Source organism: Prionailurus bengalensis, chromosome E2 (genome assembly GCF_016509475.1).
Source record: "Prionailurus bengalensis isolate Pbe53 chromosome E2, Fcat_Pben_1.1_paternal_pri, whole genome shotgun sequence".
Lineage (NCBI taxonomy): Eukaryota > Metazoa > Chordata > Mammalia > Carnivora > Felidae > Prionailurus > Prionailurus bengalensis.
In genome coordinates this window covers 15,557,087-15,570,110 of record NC_057352.1, presented here as the reverse complement: position 1 = coordinate 15,570,110, position 13,024 = coordinate 15,557,087, and the positions used below count along the sequence as shown (strand labels likewise).

General features: G+C 51.2%; 1 protein-coding gene across 1 annotated transcript; it reads right to left on the bottom strand.

The window, feature by feature from the left end:
• Positions 1–4,519: 4,519 nt before the first annotated feature.
• LGALS4 (galectin 4) lies at positions 4,520–12,155 on the bottom strand. Its single transcript, XM_043598993.1, has 9 exons — positions 11,583–12,155; positions 11,194–11,282; positions 9,438–9,642; positions 7,033–7,167; positions 5,843–5,881; positions 5,624–5,653; positions 5,257–5,345; positions 4,973–5,138; positions 4,520–4,891 (listed from the first exon to the last, which is right to left on the bottom strand). The coding sequence occupies exons 1-9, from the start codon at positions 11,625–11,627 to the stop codon at positions 4,745–4,747; spliced, it is 945 nt and encodes a 314-aa protein (XP_043454928.1). The 5' UTR covers positions 11,628–12,155; the 3' UTR covers positions 4,520–4,744.
• Between the last annotated feature and the right edge of the window lie 869 nt (positions 12,156–13,024).

Here is a 13,024-nt window from a genome sequence, read left to right as displayed (position 1 = left end):
AATGTCCCTCTTTGTCTCTAGTACAATTTCTTTTACATCTATTGTGTCTGAGAGTAATTCTGTCTTTCTTACTCTATCATGATATATCTTTTCTCATCCATTTACATTCAACTTACTGGTGTCTTAGATCTAAAGTGTGTCTTTTCTTTTAATCTTTTTTAATGTTTGTTTATTTTTGAGAGAGAGTGAGAGAGAGAATGCAATTGGGGAGGAGCAGGGAGAGAGGGAGACACAGAATCCGAAGCAGGCTCCAGGCTCTGAACTGTCAGCACAGAGCCCAATGTGGGGCTTGAACTCACAAACTGAGAGATCATGACCTGAGCTGAAGTCAGTCGCCCAACCGACTGAGCCACCAAGGCTCCCCAAAAGTGTGTCTTTTATAGACAGCATATACTTGGATCTTGCTTTCTTTTTTTTATTATTAAAAAAAATTTTTTTTAACATTTTTTTTTGAAAGGCAGAGAGAGAGTGCTAATGGGTGAGGGGCAGAGAGAGAGGGAGACACAGAAACAGAAGCAGGCTTCTGTTACTCCGTAACTCAGCACCATAACATTTGCATGATCTTACACGGTTTCTGAAATTAGGATCCAGGAGTGGCCTACTTAGGTGGTGTGGCTCTGATTTTCCATGGAGTTACATTCAAACATATGTGGAGTTGCAGTCACCTGAAAGAAGCTTTCCAAACTATTGCTGTGGCCAAACTCACCCATTGCCTGATCGAGTATGGCTCACAGGCTAAGAATAGGTTTTACATTTTTAAATAGGTGAAAACATAAAAGAAAGGATATTTCAAAACACTAAAACACTAAAAATTATATGGAATTCAAGTCTCAGTACCCATAACTAAAGGTTTTGGGTTGTTTTTTTTTTTTTTTTTTTGTAATGTTTTATTTATCTTTGAGAGAGAGAGTATGAACAGGGGAGGGACAGAGAGAGAGGGACACAGAGGATCTGAAGCGGGTTCTGCACTGACAGCAGTGAGCCTGATGAGGGACTTGAACTCACGAACCATGAGATCATGACCTGAGCTGAAGTCGGAGTCTCAATTGACTGAGCCACCCAGACGCCCCCCTGACTCAAGTTTTATGGGAACACAGCCAGGCTCCTGCATGTCCACATTGCCTAATGGCTGCTTTTTTGATTCGTTAGTGCAGTCTCTGCCCTTTGATAGGAGTATTTATTTCATTTACACTTGGTGTAATTATTGATACAACTGGCTTTACAGCTGCCTTTTTTGCTCTTTGCTTTTACTCTCTTTAATCTGTCACTACCTTCTTTTGTGTTAAACAATTCTTAGTGGACCGTTTAAATTCCTCTATTGTTTTTTTTAGCAGTATTTTTTGAAAGCTGGTTTTTGAGTGGTCACTCTAGTGATTACAATGTACCTCTTTACTTATGACGGTCCACTTCATTTTTCTTTTAAAGATTTTTTTTTAAGTTTATTTATCTATCTTGAGAGAGAGAAAGAGAGAGAGCGTGAGCAGGGAAGAGGCAGAGAGAGGGAGAGAGAGAGAATCCCAAGCTGGCTCCATGTTGACAGCATGGAGCCCCACGCAGGGCTCAGACTCACAAACCGTGAGATCATGACCTGAGCTGAAATCAAGAGTCGGACACTTAATTCACTGAGCCACCCAGGCGCCCCCAAACTGATTTAATTACAGTAAAATATAGCAGCATTGCTCCGTACATCCCTATTCCCCCCCCCCCCCCGCCTTGTGTGGTATTATTGTCATATATATAACATAGAGAGATGTGCTATGTACCCTACAACCTAGTATTATCACCTTCACTTTATACAATCGTATTTTAAAAGAAATCAAAAGAAGTAAACAGAAAACATATATTTATATCATTAAAAAAATATCTATCTACATACTTCTCATTTCTGGGGCCCATTTCTCCCCGTGGATTTGAGTTTCTGTCTGATGTCAGTTTCTTTCAGTGTGAAGGACTTCCTTTAGCATTCCCTAGAGGGCAGCTCTGTTAACAATGAATTGTCAGCTTTCGTTTCTCTGGGACTGTTCTTATTTTGCTTTCGGTTTTGAAATACAGTTTTGTTGAAGGTAGAAGTATTTGTTGATAGTTTTCTTTTTCTTTTGGCGCCTTGACTGAGTCATGAAACTGCTCAGCTCCTTTCTGATCTTCTCTGATCCCAAAGATCTTGGGTTTTGTTGGGGTTTTTTTTGGCGTTTTTTTTTTTTTTTTTTTTCTTAATGCTTATTTATTTTTGAGAGAGAGAGGGAGAGCAGGGGAGGGGCAGGGAGAGAGGGAGGCGGAGGATCCGAAGCTGGCTCTGCGCTGTCAGCACAGAGTCTGATGCAAGGCTCGAACTCATGAACTGTGAGATCATGACGTGGGCCAAAACCAAGGTCAGATGCATAACCGATTGAGCCACCCAGGCGCCCCTGACCTTCATTGTTTCTATAAAAAGGTAGCTATTAATTGTACTGCTGTTAACGCTGTACAAGACGAGCTGTTCTTCACTTCCTGCTTTCAAGGTTTTCTCTGTCTTTTATGTTTTTTACAGCAGTTTGACAATAATGGGTCTAGGTGTGGATCTCTTTGTATTTATCCTATTTGCAAGTCATTAAACTTCTTGGATCTATAGATTAATGGCTTTTGTGAACTTTGGCAAGTCTGTAGCCATATTTCTTCAAACATGCTGCAGCAGCGATAGAAAACCAAACATGACCTCTCCAGCTCTTCCATCCCTCTTGCTGAGCCCCTCCAGGCTCTGCTACTGATTTGTTCCTCCGCTGCCATCCCTGGGACATGCCAACTTGGGTAGTGGCCGCCCTAAGCATCCAACTTCATAATCTCTTAGTTGGTTAGTTAGAGCCCCACATGGGGCTCCCTGCTGTCAGCGAGGAGCCCGCTTTGGATCCTCTATTCCCCCCCCGCATCCCCCGCTCTGCCCTTCCCCCTCTCTAAAAAATTTTTTTTTCATTAAATCTCCCCAGATGATTGCAATGTACAGCCACATTTGAGAACTAGATTAAGGGAATAAATGAGACAATAAACAGAATGAATGAATGAACGAACAAATGAATAGACACGGAGAAATGCCTGAATAAACGGATATGTGAACAAGTGAGGAAATGACAAAGGAATGAATGAATGGGTGAGTGAAAGTGTAAACAAATGAACAAATGATTAAATCCATGCAAGGGTGCGGTGGTTAATGGATGATTGGCTGGATGGTAGATGGTTAGTGGACAGATGGAGAGAGGCAATGGTAAATGAACGGACAAATAGTTGGAAATGAATAGGAGAATATATCATAAAGATATGGATGGATGACATGATAGGTAGAGAATGAAGAAATCGATGCCTAGTCAGAGGGATCAATGGCGCATGGAGAGATGGATGGATGGATGGATGGATGGATGTGATGGAAGGCAGAGAATTGCACGGACAAATGGAGGGATGAACAGATGAATGAGTGAATGCAAGTTGGATGTAAGGATGGCTGAATGGACAGACAGACGGATGAGTGAATAAATAAATGGTTAGATGTTTGAATGGATGGATGGTCAGATGGCTGAGTGAAGGGTTGGGTGATGAATGGATGTACAAACGGCTGGATAGGTGGAGAGTTAGGTGACGGTGAGTGGACAAATGGTTGGATGTTTATTTGTTTTTTTGTGTTTTAGATTTTCAAAAAAATTTTTTAAGTAATCTCTGGGGCGCCTGGGTGGTTCAGTCAGTTGAGCGTCCAACTCTTGATTTCCTCTTGGGTCACGATGCGAGGGTTGTGGGATGGAGCCCTGTGGCAGGCTCCACACTGAGCATGGAATCTGCTTGGGAGTCTCTCTCTCTCTCTCTCTCTCTCTCTCCCTCTGCTCTCCCCCCACCACCCCACAACTCTTGCTCTCTCTCGCTCTCTCTCTAAGTAAATAAATAAAAGTTCTAAAAAGAATTTCTTTTAATTAAAAAAAAAAGTAATCTCTACATCCGATGTAGGGCTCGAACTCACAACCTCGAGGTCAAGAGTTGCTGCCCCACCAACGGAGCCAGCCAGGCGTCCTTGACTGTGTATTTAGGTGGATAGATGAACATATGCTTGGATGGATGTTTGGAGAGATTTATGGATGTGGCGATGGATGAATGGACAGGTGGATACATGGACGGATGGAAAAATGGGTTGTATAGTGACCAAGAGTGTAGCCAGACCACCTTGATTTGAATCCTCATTCTGACATTTATGTGCCGTGTGACCTTGGGCAATTTGCTTTACTTAAAAATTTCTTTTAATGTTTATTTAACTTTTTTTTTTTTTTTTTTGAGAGAAAGAGAGAGACCGTGAGCAGGGGAGGGGCAGAGAGAGAGAGAGAGACACAGAATCCAAAGCAGGCTCCAGGCTCTGAGCTCTCAGCCCACCTGACGGAGCCACGCAGGCGCCCCTGCTTTATTTTAATTTGCCTGTTTCCTCATCTTTTCCAGAGGTACGATAATAATAGTTCCTATCTCCTGGTGTTTTTGTGAGGAGCAAATGAGTTGATACACTTCAAGCCCAAGATCTGTGTCTGGAATATTCCTAGATTTATTGTGACGGGAAGATCGATGGACAGGTGATGAGGTGGCTGAATGGACAGTGTATGATCGAACCAAGGAAGGAAGGAACAGCGATACGGACGTTACGGACACGCATGAGACACCCTCAGACATTTTATTAAGGGCTTAGAAGAGAGTCCTGTGGGCTCTTTCTCTCTGTGTCCCCAAGAGTTATGGCTCTGGGAATAGATCAGATCTGGATATAGGACAAGTTGATATCACCCTGGATCTCTAAGACGTCCACGTTCTGGAAGGTCGAGAAGCGATGGGAATAGTCGAAGAGGTGCTGGCCGTTGGCGTAAACCTTGAAGCGATCTATGCCACAGCGAATGGACAGCTGCAGGGAGAGGGCAGGCTTGAGGCTAGGGCCAGGACACAGGCTCTGGAGGGAAGGGGGCGAAAGAGACCCCCGACTCACATCAAAGAATTTCCCAGGACCAAATGGGTTGTAGGAGATCTTCTTCTCCTCGGATCCCCATGAACCATTCAGGTAGCTGTTCCGGACCACGGTATCCTCAGTCAGACGGGAGTTAATGTGCAGAGCGATGTCCCCTGTGGACCCCACGATGAAGTTGATCGCAAAGCTGAAGGCAGAGAGGGAAGGAGGTGGGAGTCACACGGGGGCCAGTGCCTGGTTCTCCGAGGGAGGAGGGGGCCGGAGGAAGCGGGCTGAGGATCCCCGCTTCAGTGCAGACTGGGTACCTCTTGCCTGTAGGGGGTATAAAACCCTTGACTATGATGGTTCTTCGGGCTGTAAGCCCCTCTTGCAAGATCCTCCTGAATGGCACGGGCTGTGGGAGGAGAACATGGGGTCCTGTCACCTCTCAGGTGACCAGAAGCCAGAGGCAGGGACAAATTTTCAGAGATGGGTGCCCACTCCTAGGAAATGTCCCCAACTTCCGTCCCCTCCCCACTCTGGCCACCAACCCCACCCTCTCCCCGCCTCCTGCCCCAACACCCTCTGCCCACTCTATTTCCCACCCTCTCAGAGCCCCTCTGCCCACCGTCGGCTCCGGCTTCCCCACAAACTGCCCACCACAGAGCCCTAAACGCCCACGGGACACGTTACCGGGTTGAAGATTGGGGGTCCCTCCATGGTCTGTAAGGTGAGGAAGGAGAGGTGTTATTCTAGAATATTTGACAAATATTTATGGCACACCAACTATGTGCAGGTGTATCTCTGGGTGCTGGATTAGTACAACTGGGGGGGCCCGCCTCCTTGACCCCCCTCGCACTTCTCACCACCCCTCCCCCCCACCCCAAGTGGCCACCCAATTCTCCCACTTACAGGCAGGTTACTTGGCAGTTGCTGGGTGTGTCCAGGACCCTATACAGATGAATGGAAGGCAGAAATGGTGAGGGGGGCTGGGGGTCCTTCAGCTGCCCCAAGACCTCCTCAGGCCACCAAGCCCCCACCACAAGAATTCCATCACCCATCGACAGGTACTTACTGGGTTTGCCGGCGTGCCCATGGGTGTCTGTGGGCACAAAGGCAATGTGTGTGGGAAGGCAGGCAATGAGGGAGACCCCAAACTAGGGCCTGGGGGCGGGGGGTGTCAGGGATGCCTGCCCAGGGCAGCCCCACGACCGCGGTCCAAGAGAACTCTGGGGTCAAAGAGTGGCACCCAGGTGGCTCATTAATGGAGAGGAAATTGCCACGTTTAGGGATCTTCGGGACACAGTGACCCTCCACCCCGTTAAGGTGAGCCTGGTGCATTCTACTCTTGCGCCCTCCCTGGTCCTGCTTCCTCCTGTCTCTGTGCCTCGGTACCCCATCTGTAAAATGGGTCCGATGATCATCAGAGCAGTTTCCCCGAGGAGGTGGGGGACGGGGGCGTACAGGCTGGGGAGTAGAGAGCCCTCAGCTGAAGGACATGGCTGGCGTCTAGAGTCCGAGTGCTGCTATGGGTGTTTTGGTGCCTGTCTGTTCACTGTGGACGTGGGAATGGGGTTTCTAGGTCATCGCGTGTGTCTCCGCTCAGCTTTCTCAGACGCTGCCCAGTCATTTCCAGGGGAGTGTCGGGCCAGTTCCCCAGCCTCGCCCACAATCGGTATTGTGTGCCTTTCCCTCGATAGCTCTTCTCGTTGGGCGTGGGGGAGGTAGCTCGTTGTGACTCGAAGTGAGTTTCTCTCCGGTGACTAGCAATGTTGGGCAACTTCTCATGGACTCACCTACTATTCCCCGTGGCTTTTGTTCCTCCTTATCTTTGCTCCTTGACTCAGATGACGGACTTCCTCCTCCTCCCGGAAGCCTTCCCCTCGGACTCCCCAAACCTCCTGTCTCCCACCCCGGCCTTGACCGCTTAGAGCCAACACTGCCTTGGGGAAATGTCTTCCCAGTGGATTGTCTTAGTTGCCTCTGAGTCCGTGGCTCAGCCAGCGAAGGGCCTGGCACGGAGCAGGTGCTCGGGGAAATAAAGGAGTGAGGGAATGAATTAAGGAAGGAAGCAGGCACATAAGTGAGGAGACGCCACCCACCTGGCTTGGCGGGGGGTTGCCACCAATGAAATTGATTGATTGAAGCTCCAGGTCCCCATCCACTTGCAGGTGGGTGACCATCTGCAGGGGCAGCCGGTGCCCAAACTCATAGAAGGGATTTCCATTTACCACCACCTGGAGGGCAGGGGGTGAGGTCAGAGTCAGCCCCCATGACCTTGGGAAAGCAGAAACAGGAGGCAGGGAACAGAGATCTTTTTAACTCGGAGACGCGTCTTGGGGACGAGCTGGGATAGCCACAGAGTCAGGAATGTCGGAGTCTGCAGGTCGGAGGTCAAGCCGGGGTCAAGGGGCAGCTCAGAGACTGGTGGTTGGGAGACAATGGAGAATGTAGTCAGGAGAGCGATCGATCGCGAGATAATCAAGTCAGAGTTTTGGTTTCGGCGCCAAAGGAGATGGGCCCGAGTCTAGCTCTGACGCGTTGGCTGTGTGACCTCGGGGAAGTCATTCCACCTCTCTGAGCCTTTGGAGGCTCACCCTGGGATTGATGGGAACATTAAAAGCCAGCCAGGCATGTCACAGGCGTTGTTGAAATCCTGTGTGGAGCCTTGTTATCATATCTCAGCATCCTTGATGTCCTCACGGTTCTATTTATGGCGCCAGGCAGGGGGCATGGCGTTGACAGCCAGCTCCGGAGGAGTCTTATTTCTGGACTTAGGTGCTGGTGCCACGGGTGTGTTGTCTTTGTGAAACACCAGCGAGCTCTGTACACATGGCTCGCACTCTTTGGTGCACTTCAGTAACACATTTTACGACGTTTTATTTATTTTTGGGACAGAGAGAGACAGAGCATGAACGGGGGAGGGGCAGAGAGAGAGGGAGACACAGAATCGGAAACAGGCTCCAGGCTCTGAGCCACCAGCCCAGAGCCCAACGCGGGGCTCAAACTCACGGACCTTGAGATGGTGACCTGGCTGAAGTCGGACGCTTAACCGACTGCGCCACCCAGGCGCCCCTCAGTAACACATTTTTAAAAATACTTGCGATGCACCCAGGTGGCTCCGTCGGTGAAGCGTCCGACTTCGGCTCAGGTCACGATCTCACGGTTTGTGGGTTCAAGCCCCGCGTCTGACTCTGTGCTGACAGCTCGGAGCCTGGAGCCTGCTTTGGATTCGGGGTCTCCCTCTCTCTCTCTCTCTCTCTGCCCCTCCCCCGCTCACCCTCTTTCTCTCTCCCTCTCAAAAATAAACAGGCATAAAAAATGTGTTGTAAATAAAGCTTAATAAAATTAAAAAATTAAGAAAATTAAAAATACTTGCATAGGGGCACCTGGGTGGCTCAGTCAGTGAAAGCGTCCAGCTTCAGCTCGGGTCATGATCTCATGGTTCGGTTCGTGGGTTCGAGCCCCATCTCTGGCTCTGTGCTGACAGCTCAGAGCCTGCTTCGGATTCTCTGTCTCCCTCTCTCTGGTCCTCCCCCACTGGCAGGCGAGCACGTGCTCTCTCTCTCTCTCTTTCTCTCTCTCAAAAATAAAATAAACTTAAAAAAAAATACTTGCATCATAGTAATCAGTCACAGCGTGCGGGCCTTATCCGGAGGCGGAGTCAAACAAAGTGCAGACAAGACTCAGGTCATGATCTCACAGTTCGTGGGTTCGAGGCCTGCGTTGGGCTCTGTGCTGACAGTGCGGAGCCTGCTCAGGATTCTCTCTCGCTCCCTCCTTCTCTGCCCCTCCTCTGCTTGAGCTCTTGCCTTCATGCTCCCTCTCTCTCTCAAAACAAACTTTAAAACAACACACCTTAAGGTATTTACGAGGTCACCGGACGGCTGACAGGATGTGAGGGCCCCAGGAAGAATTGTCAGTGCTTGAGGTGTGGTAACGGCCTCGTGACTATGTTCTTAAACACTGAAATATTTATGAATGAAATTATGTCTGGGATTTGCTTTTAAATCAGATGAGAGGGAAGCATCAGGGAAGGATGCAAACACGGGGGCCTGGAGCTCACGACCACTGGAGCTGGCCAAGGGGACCAGCGGGTCACTGCACCCGCACCTCCTCTTGTGTGTGTTCAGAGCTCTCCAGAAGAAAGCAAGGATACGCATTTTGCAAGAATGCAGAGGAACAAAGCGATCTACGTTAAACATGACAAGGCTGCCCACGGTAGAGGAATAGGAATGAGGAACGTGAGAAAAAAAAAAATTGTTTAAGAGAAAAAATGATTAATAGGCAGGTACGAAGGAAAAGAAAAAAGTGAGGTGGGAAGGGGGAGGGGAGAGGGGGGAGGGGAGGAGAAGGAGGGGGAGAAGGGGGACAAGTAGGAGAAGGGGAGGAGAGGGGAGCAGGGGGAGGTACAGCTGGAAGAGAGGAAGAGAGGGAGGAAGGAAGGTGGAGAGGGAGGGAGAGGGAGGCAGCGGGGAGGAGGGAGGCCCCGCCCCCAAGCTCAGACCTTGTAGTGCTCGGCCTGGACCATGAACACCAGCTCAAAGGCGGTGCCCTTGCGGAAGGGCATGCTCCTTTTCTTCTCCTCACTGCCCCATTTGCCACCTTGCATGGAGTTGAAGACCACCTTGTCCCAGCCATCGAAGCGGGGATTGAAGTGGAAGGCGATATCTGACCCCGAGTGCTGCCCTGCCACGAAGTTCACGGAGAACCTGGTGGGACAGGAAGGGCTGTTCCCCCGGCCCCACCTGCCAGCTCACCCACCCTCCCCTCCTGGAAGCCCGCTCAGACCTACCCGGTTCTCACTTCCCGGACGGGGCGGGAGGGGGGTTGGGAGACAACGACAAAACGGGACAGCACACTTGGGCACTGCTGACCCGAGAGAGGGGGGCGGGGGTAGTGCCCTGGAGTCCAGGAGGACGGCCATGCTCATTCCCTTCCCTTAACCAGACCACAGCCCCCCCAGCCCCTCCCAACTTTAAATAAGACTACCACTGGGACTCCTGCATTTCCAAGGGCCAGGCACTGTCCTAGGAACCTCTCTGCTCCCTCCCTGACCTGGAGGCCTTTCCCCACCAGCAGCCAGGGGGGACCTAGGAACCCACACGACCCACCCCTTCCCTCAGGCCAGCATCCCTGAAGTTATTCCAACTGCGCACACACCCCCCCACCTCAGGGCCTTTGCAAGGGCTGTTCTTTCTACCGGCCTATACTCCCAGGCTCCCTCCCTCCTTTTCTGTGGGTCTTTGAAGTGTTCCCACCCCGATACCCTATTTAAAGGGACAATGCTGGGGCGCCTGGGTGGCACGGTCGGTTAAGACTTCAGCCAGGTCACCATCTCGCAGTCCGTGAGTTCGAGCCCCGCGTCAGGCTCTGGGCTGATGGCTCGGAGCCTGGAGCCTGCTTCCGATTCTGTGTCTCCCTCTCTCTCTGCCCCTCCCCCGTTCATGCTCTGTCTCTCTCTGTCCCAAAAATAAAAATAAAAAACGTTGAAAAAAAAAATTTTAAGGGACAATGCCACAGGGTCCCTCCCCCCCACATCCATTCCCCAACTCCTTTCCCAGTTTGTCTGCTTAGCACTTATCACCACTTTGATTTTTGATTTTGATTACAGATTTGATTTTTGTCTTTCACCTCTCCTCTCTACTAGGATGTCAGCTCCATGTGGGCAGAGATCTTGGCCCTGTCGACTGCTCTGTCCCCAGTGCCCAGGCACACAGTGGGCACAAAATGACCAAAAAACCAACGAGCGAGAAACAACAATGCCTTCAGCTCGCTTCCATCTTTATCAGCATTTTAAGGCCCTAAAAAAATGTTAAGACTTATTTTCGTGCTTACTTTCCAGTTTTACGCATTGAACCCTCAGGACAATCCCATTCTACAGCCGGGAATCTAAAGCACAGAGAGGCGTGGTGCCTTTCCCCGGTCACACAGTTGGCCAGTGACAGAGCTGGCCAGGCCGAGCTCAGAGCCTGTGATCTGAATTCATGCTATCACACCCATCAATTCCAGTCCAACATCCCAGCTCCCGGGCCAGGCTGCCTCTCTCCGTGAGCCTCCCTGACGCCTCTCAGCCCCCAGGCTCCCTGCTCCTGGTCACCAAGTCCTGGACGTCCCAGGGGCTAGGGCTGATCTTTGGCCATCGGGTGCAGGGGCACAGAGCTCCCCTTCCCAAGCAGGAAGGAAGAAGGTCTTCTGCATTAGGGCGGAAGCCCCTGTTTGCAGCCCCTCCTAGCCTAGCCTAGCGGAGGGGAGTGCCTTACCTCTTCATGTGCTCGCTAGCCACTCCTTGGATGTAAACAGACATTCCGATGCAGAGACCACCCGGGATGGGCTTGTTGTAGGGCAGAGTCTGTGGAAGGGGCCTGGTGAGACTTTACCCCTCATCGAGAAGCCCCCCGCACTGTCATTGGGACACTAGGGGTGAAGGGTCCGCGGGAAGGGGAAGAGAGCCGAGCGTCAGGTGTGGACATGAAGAGCCAGGGCGTCAGGATGGGAGTAAATCAAGCCCCAGGGTCAGTATCGGGTAAATCAGAGTCAAGGTTGGGGGCGGGGGCACCTCTGAGGAATCAGGATGAGAGGAAATTGGTGTGTGGGGTTCAGGGTGAAACTAAGCCGGGGCCTGCAGTTGGGGCCTGGGCCGCTATCTCACCGGGTTGTAGGTGGGCTGGTAGCCGGGTGCAGGGACATAGGCCATCTTGAGAGGCTGGGCTGGTGGCTCGTCGTCGTCCGGTGAGAAGAGGTGCAGGAGTGGGGAATGGTGGCAGATGGCAGGAGGGGGGTGGCTCTTATACCCGAGGATAAGGGAGTGGTTGGCGGGGCAGGGTCCACAGGGCCCCTCTTCCGGGCATTCCCGGCTCCCATCTTTTTCTAGGGCACCCCCTTGTGTCCCTTTTCTTACTAGCCTCACTGGTAACCAGTCAGAACCCAGTTCATCTATCTGGGTCAGGTCGGGAGGACTCAGGTCAGAGCCCCCTCCTTCAGGCCCTTCCGCAAAGAGGAAGTGTAGTGAACTTCAGCCCCGCCAGGGCCTTATCAGAGCCCATAAAAGCCTGCCCAGACCTTTGTTAGCAGAGGGAGGGTGAGTCCAGGAGGGTTGGGCAGGGCAAGGCTGCAGGCGCGACCTGTGACAGATGGGCAATGGGAGTGGGTGAAAGCAGGGAGGAGCTGGACGCCCTGGACACTCTTAGGAACTGCGGAAGGCATTTGCATGCCCACTGCATGCCGGACCCGTGCGCACTGCACTGTATCGTTTTTAATTAATTAAATAATTAATTAAAAAATTGCTTAGCATTTACTCATTTTTCACAGACAGAGCACGAGCAGGGGGAGGGGCACAGAGACAGGGAGACACAGATCCCAAGCAGGCTCCGGGCTGTCAGCACAGAGCCGGGCGCGGGGGCTCGAACTCACAAACCACGAGAGCTGAAGTCGGCTGCCCAACCGAATGAGCCACCCGGGGGGCCCTGGACTGCATAGATCACGACTTCTGGAGCCAGGGGTGCTGGGTTCAGATCTTGCCTTGGCCACTTCCTGGCTGTTTGGTCTTGCATTAGTTTGGCCTGAACCTCAACTTCCCGATTTGCCCAACTGTACAATGGGGATATTAGTAGTATCGACCTCATAGAAGCCTTGAAAGGAGTCACTCAGGGAATAAATGCTCAGAACAGGACTTGGCATATAGAAGGCATTAAATTAATCCTTGGCCTCTTGCACTCGTTCTGAACATAAACCCAGGAGGTTGGGCTTATCTACGGACATGAAAACCTGAGGCTTAAAGAAATGAGGCAGCTGGCCCGAGACTGGGTGTCAGCAGAACTCTAGCCAGACTCTAGCGTCGCATCCCATTAGGCTATGCAGTGAGTGGGTGCCAGGCAGGGTGAACGGAGCTCTGGAGCCTGGAGCAGGCAGGGAGACCAGCCGTAGCCCTTAGGCCTGCAGAAGACCCTGGCTTTTGCTTGCCCCGCCCCTGCCAGACTTTCTATTGGCCCTGGGCTGCCCGCTGCCAGCTCTGAATGGGCATCGCCTGCGTGGCTCCCATTCCCATTGGCCAAATCTCTGTCCCCAACATTCAGCACCGCTGAGGGCCGTGGG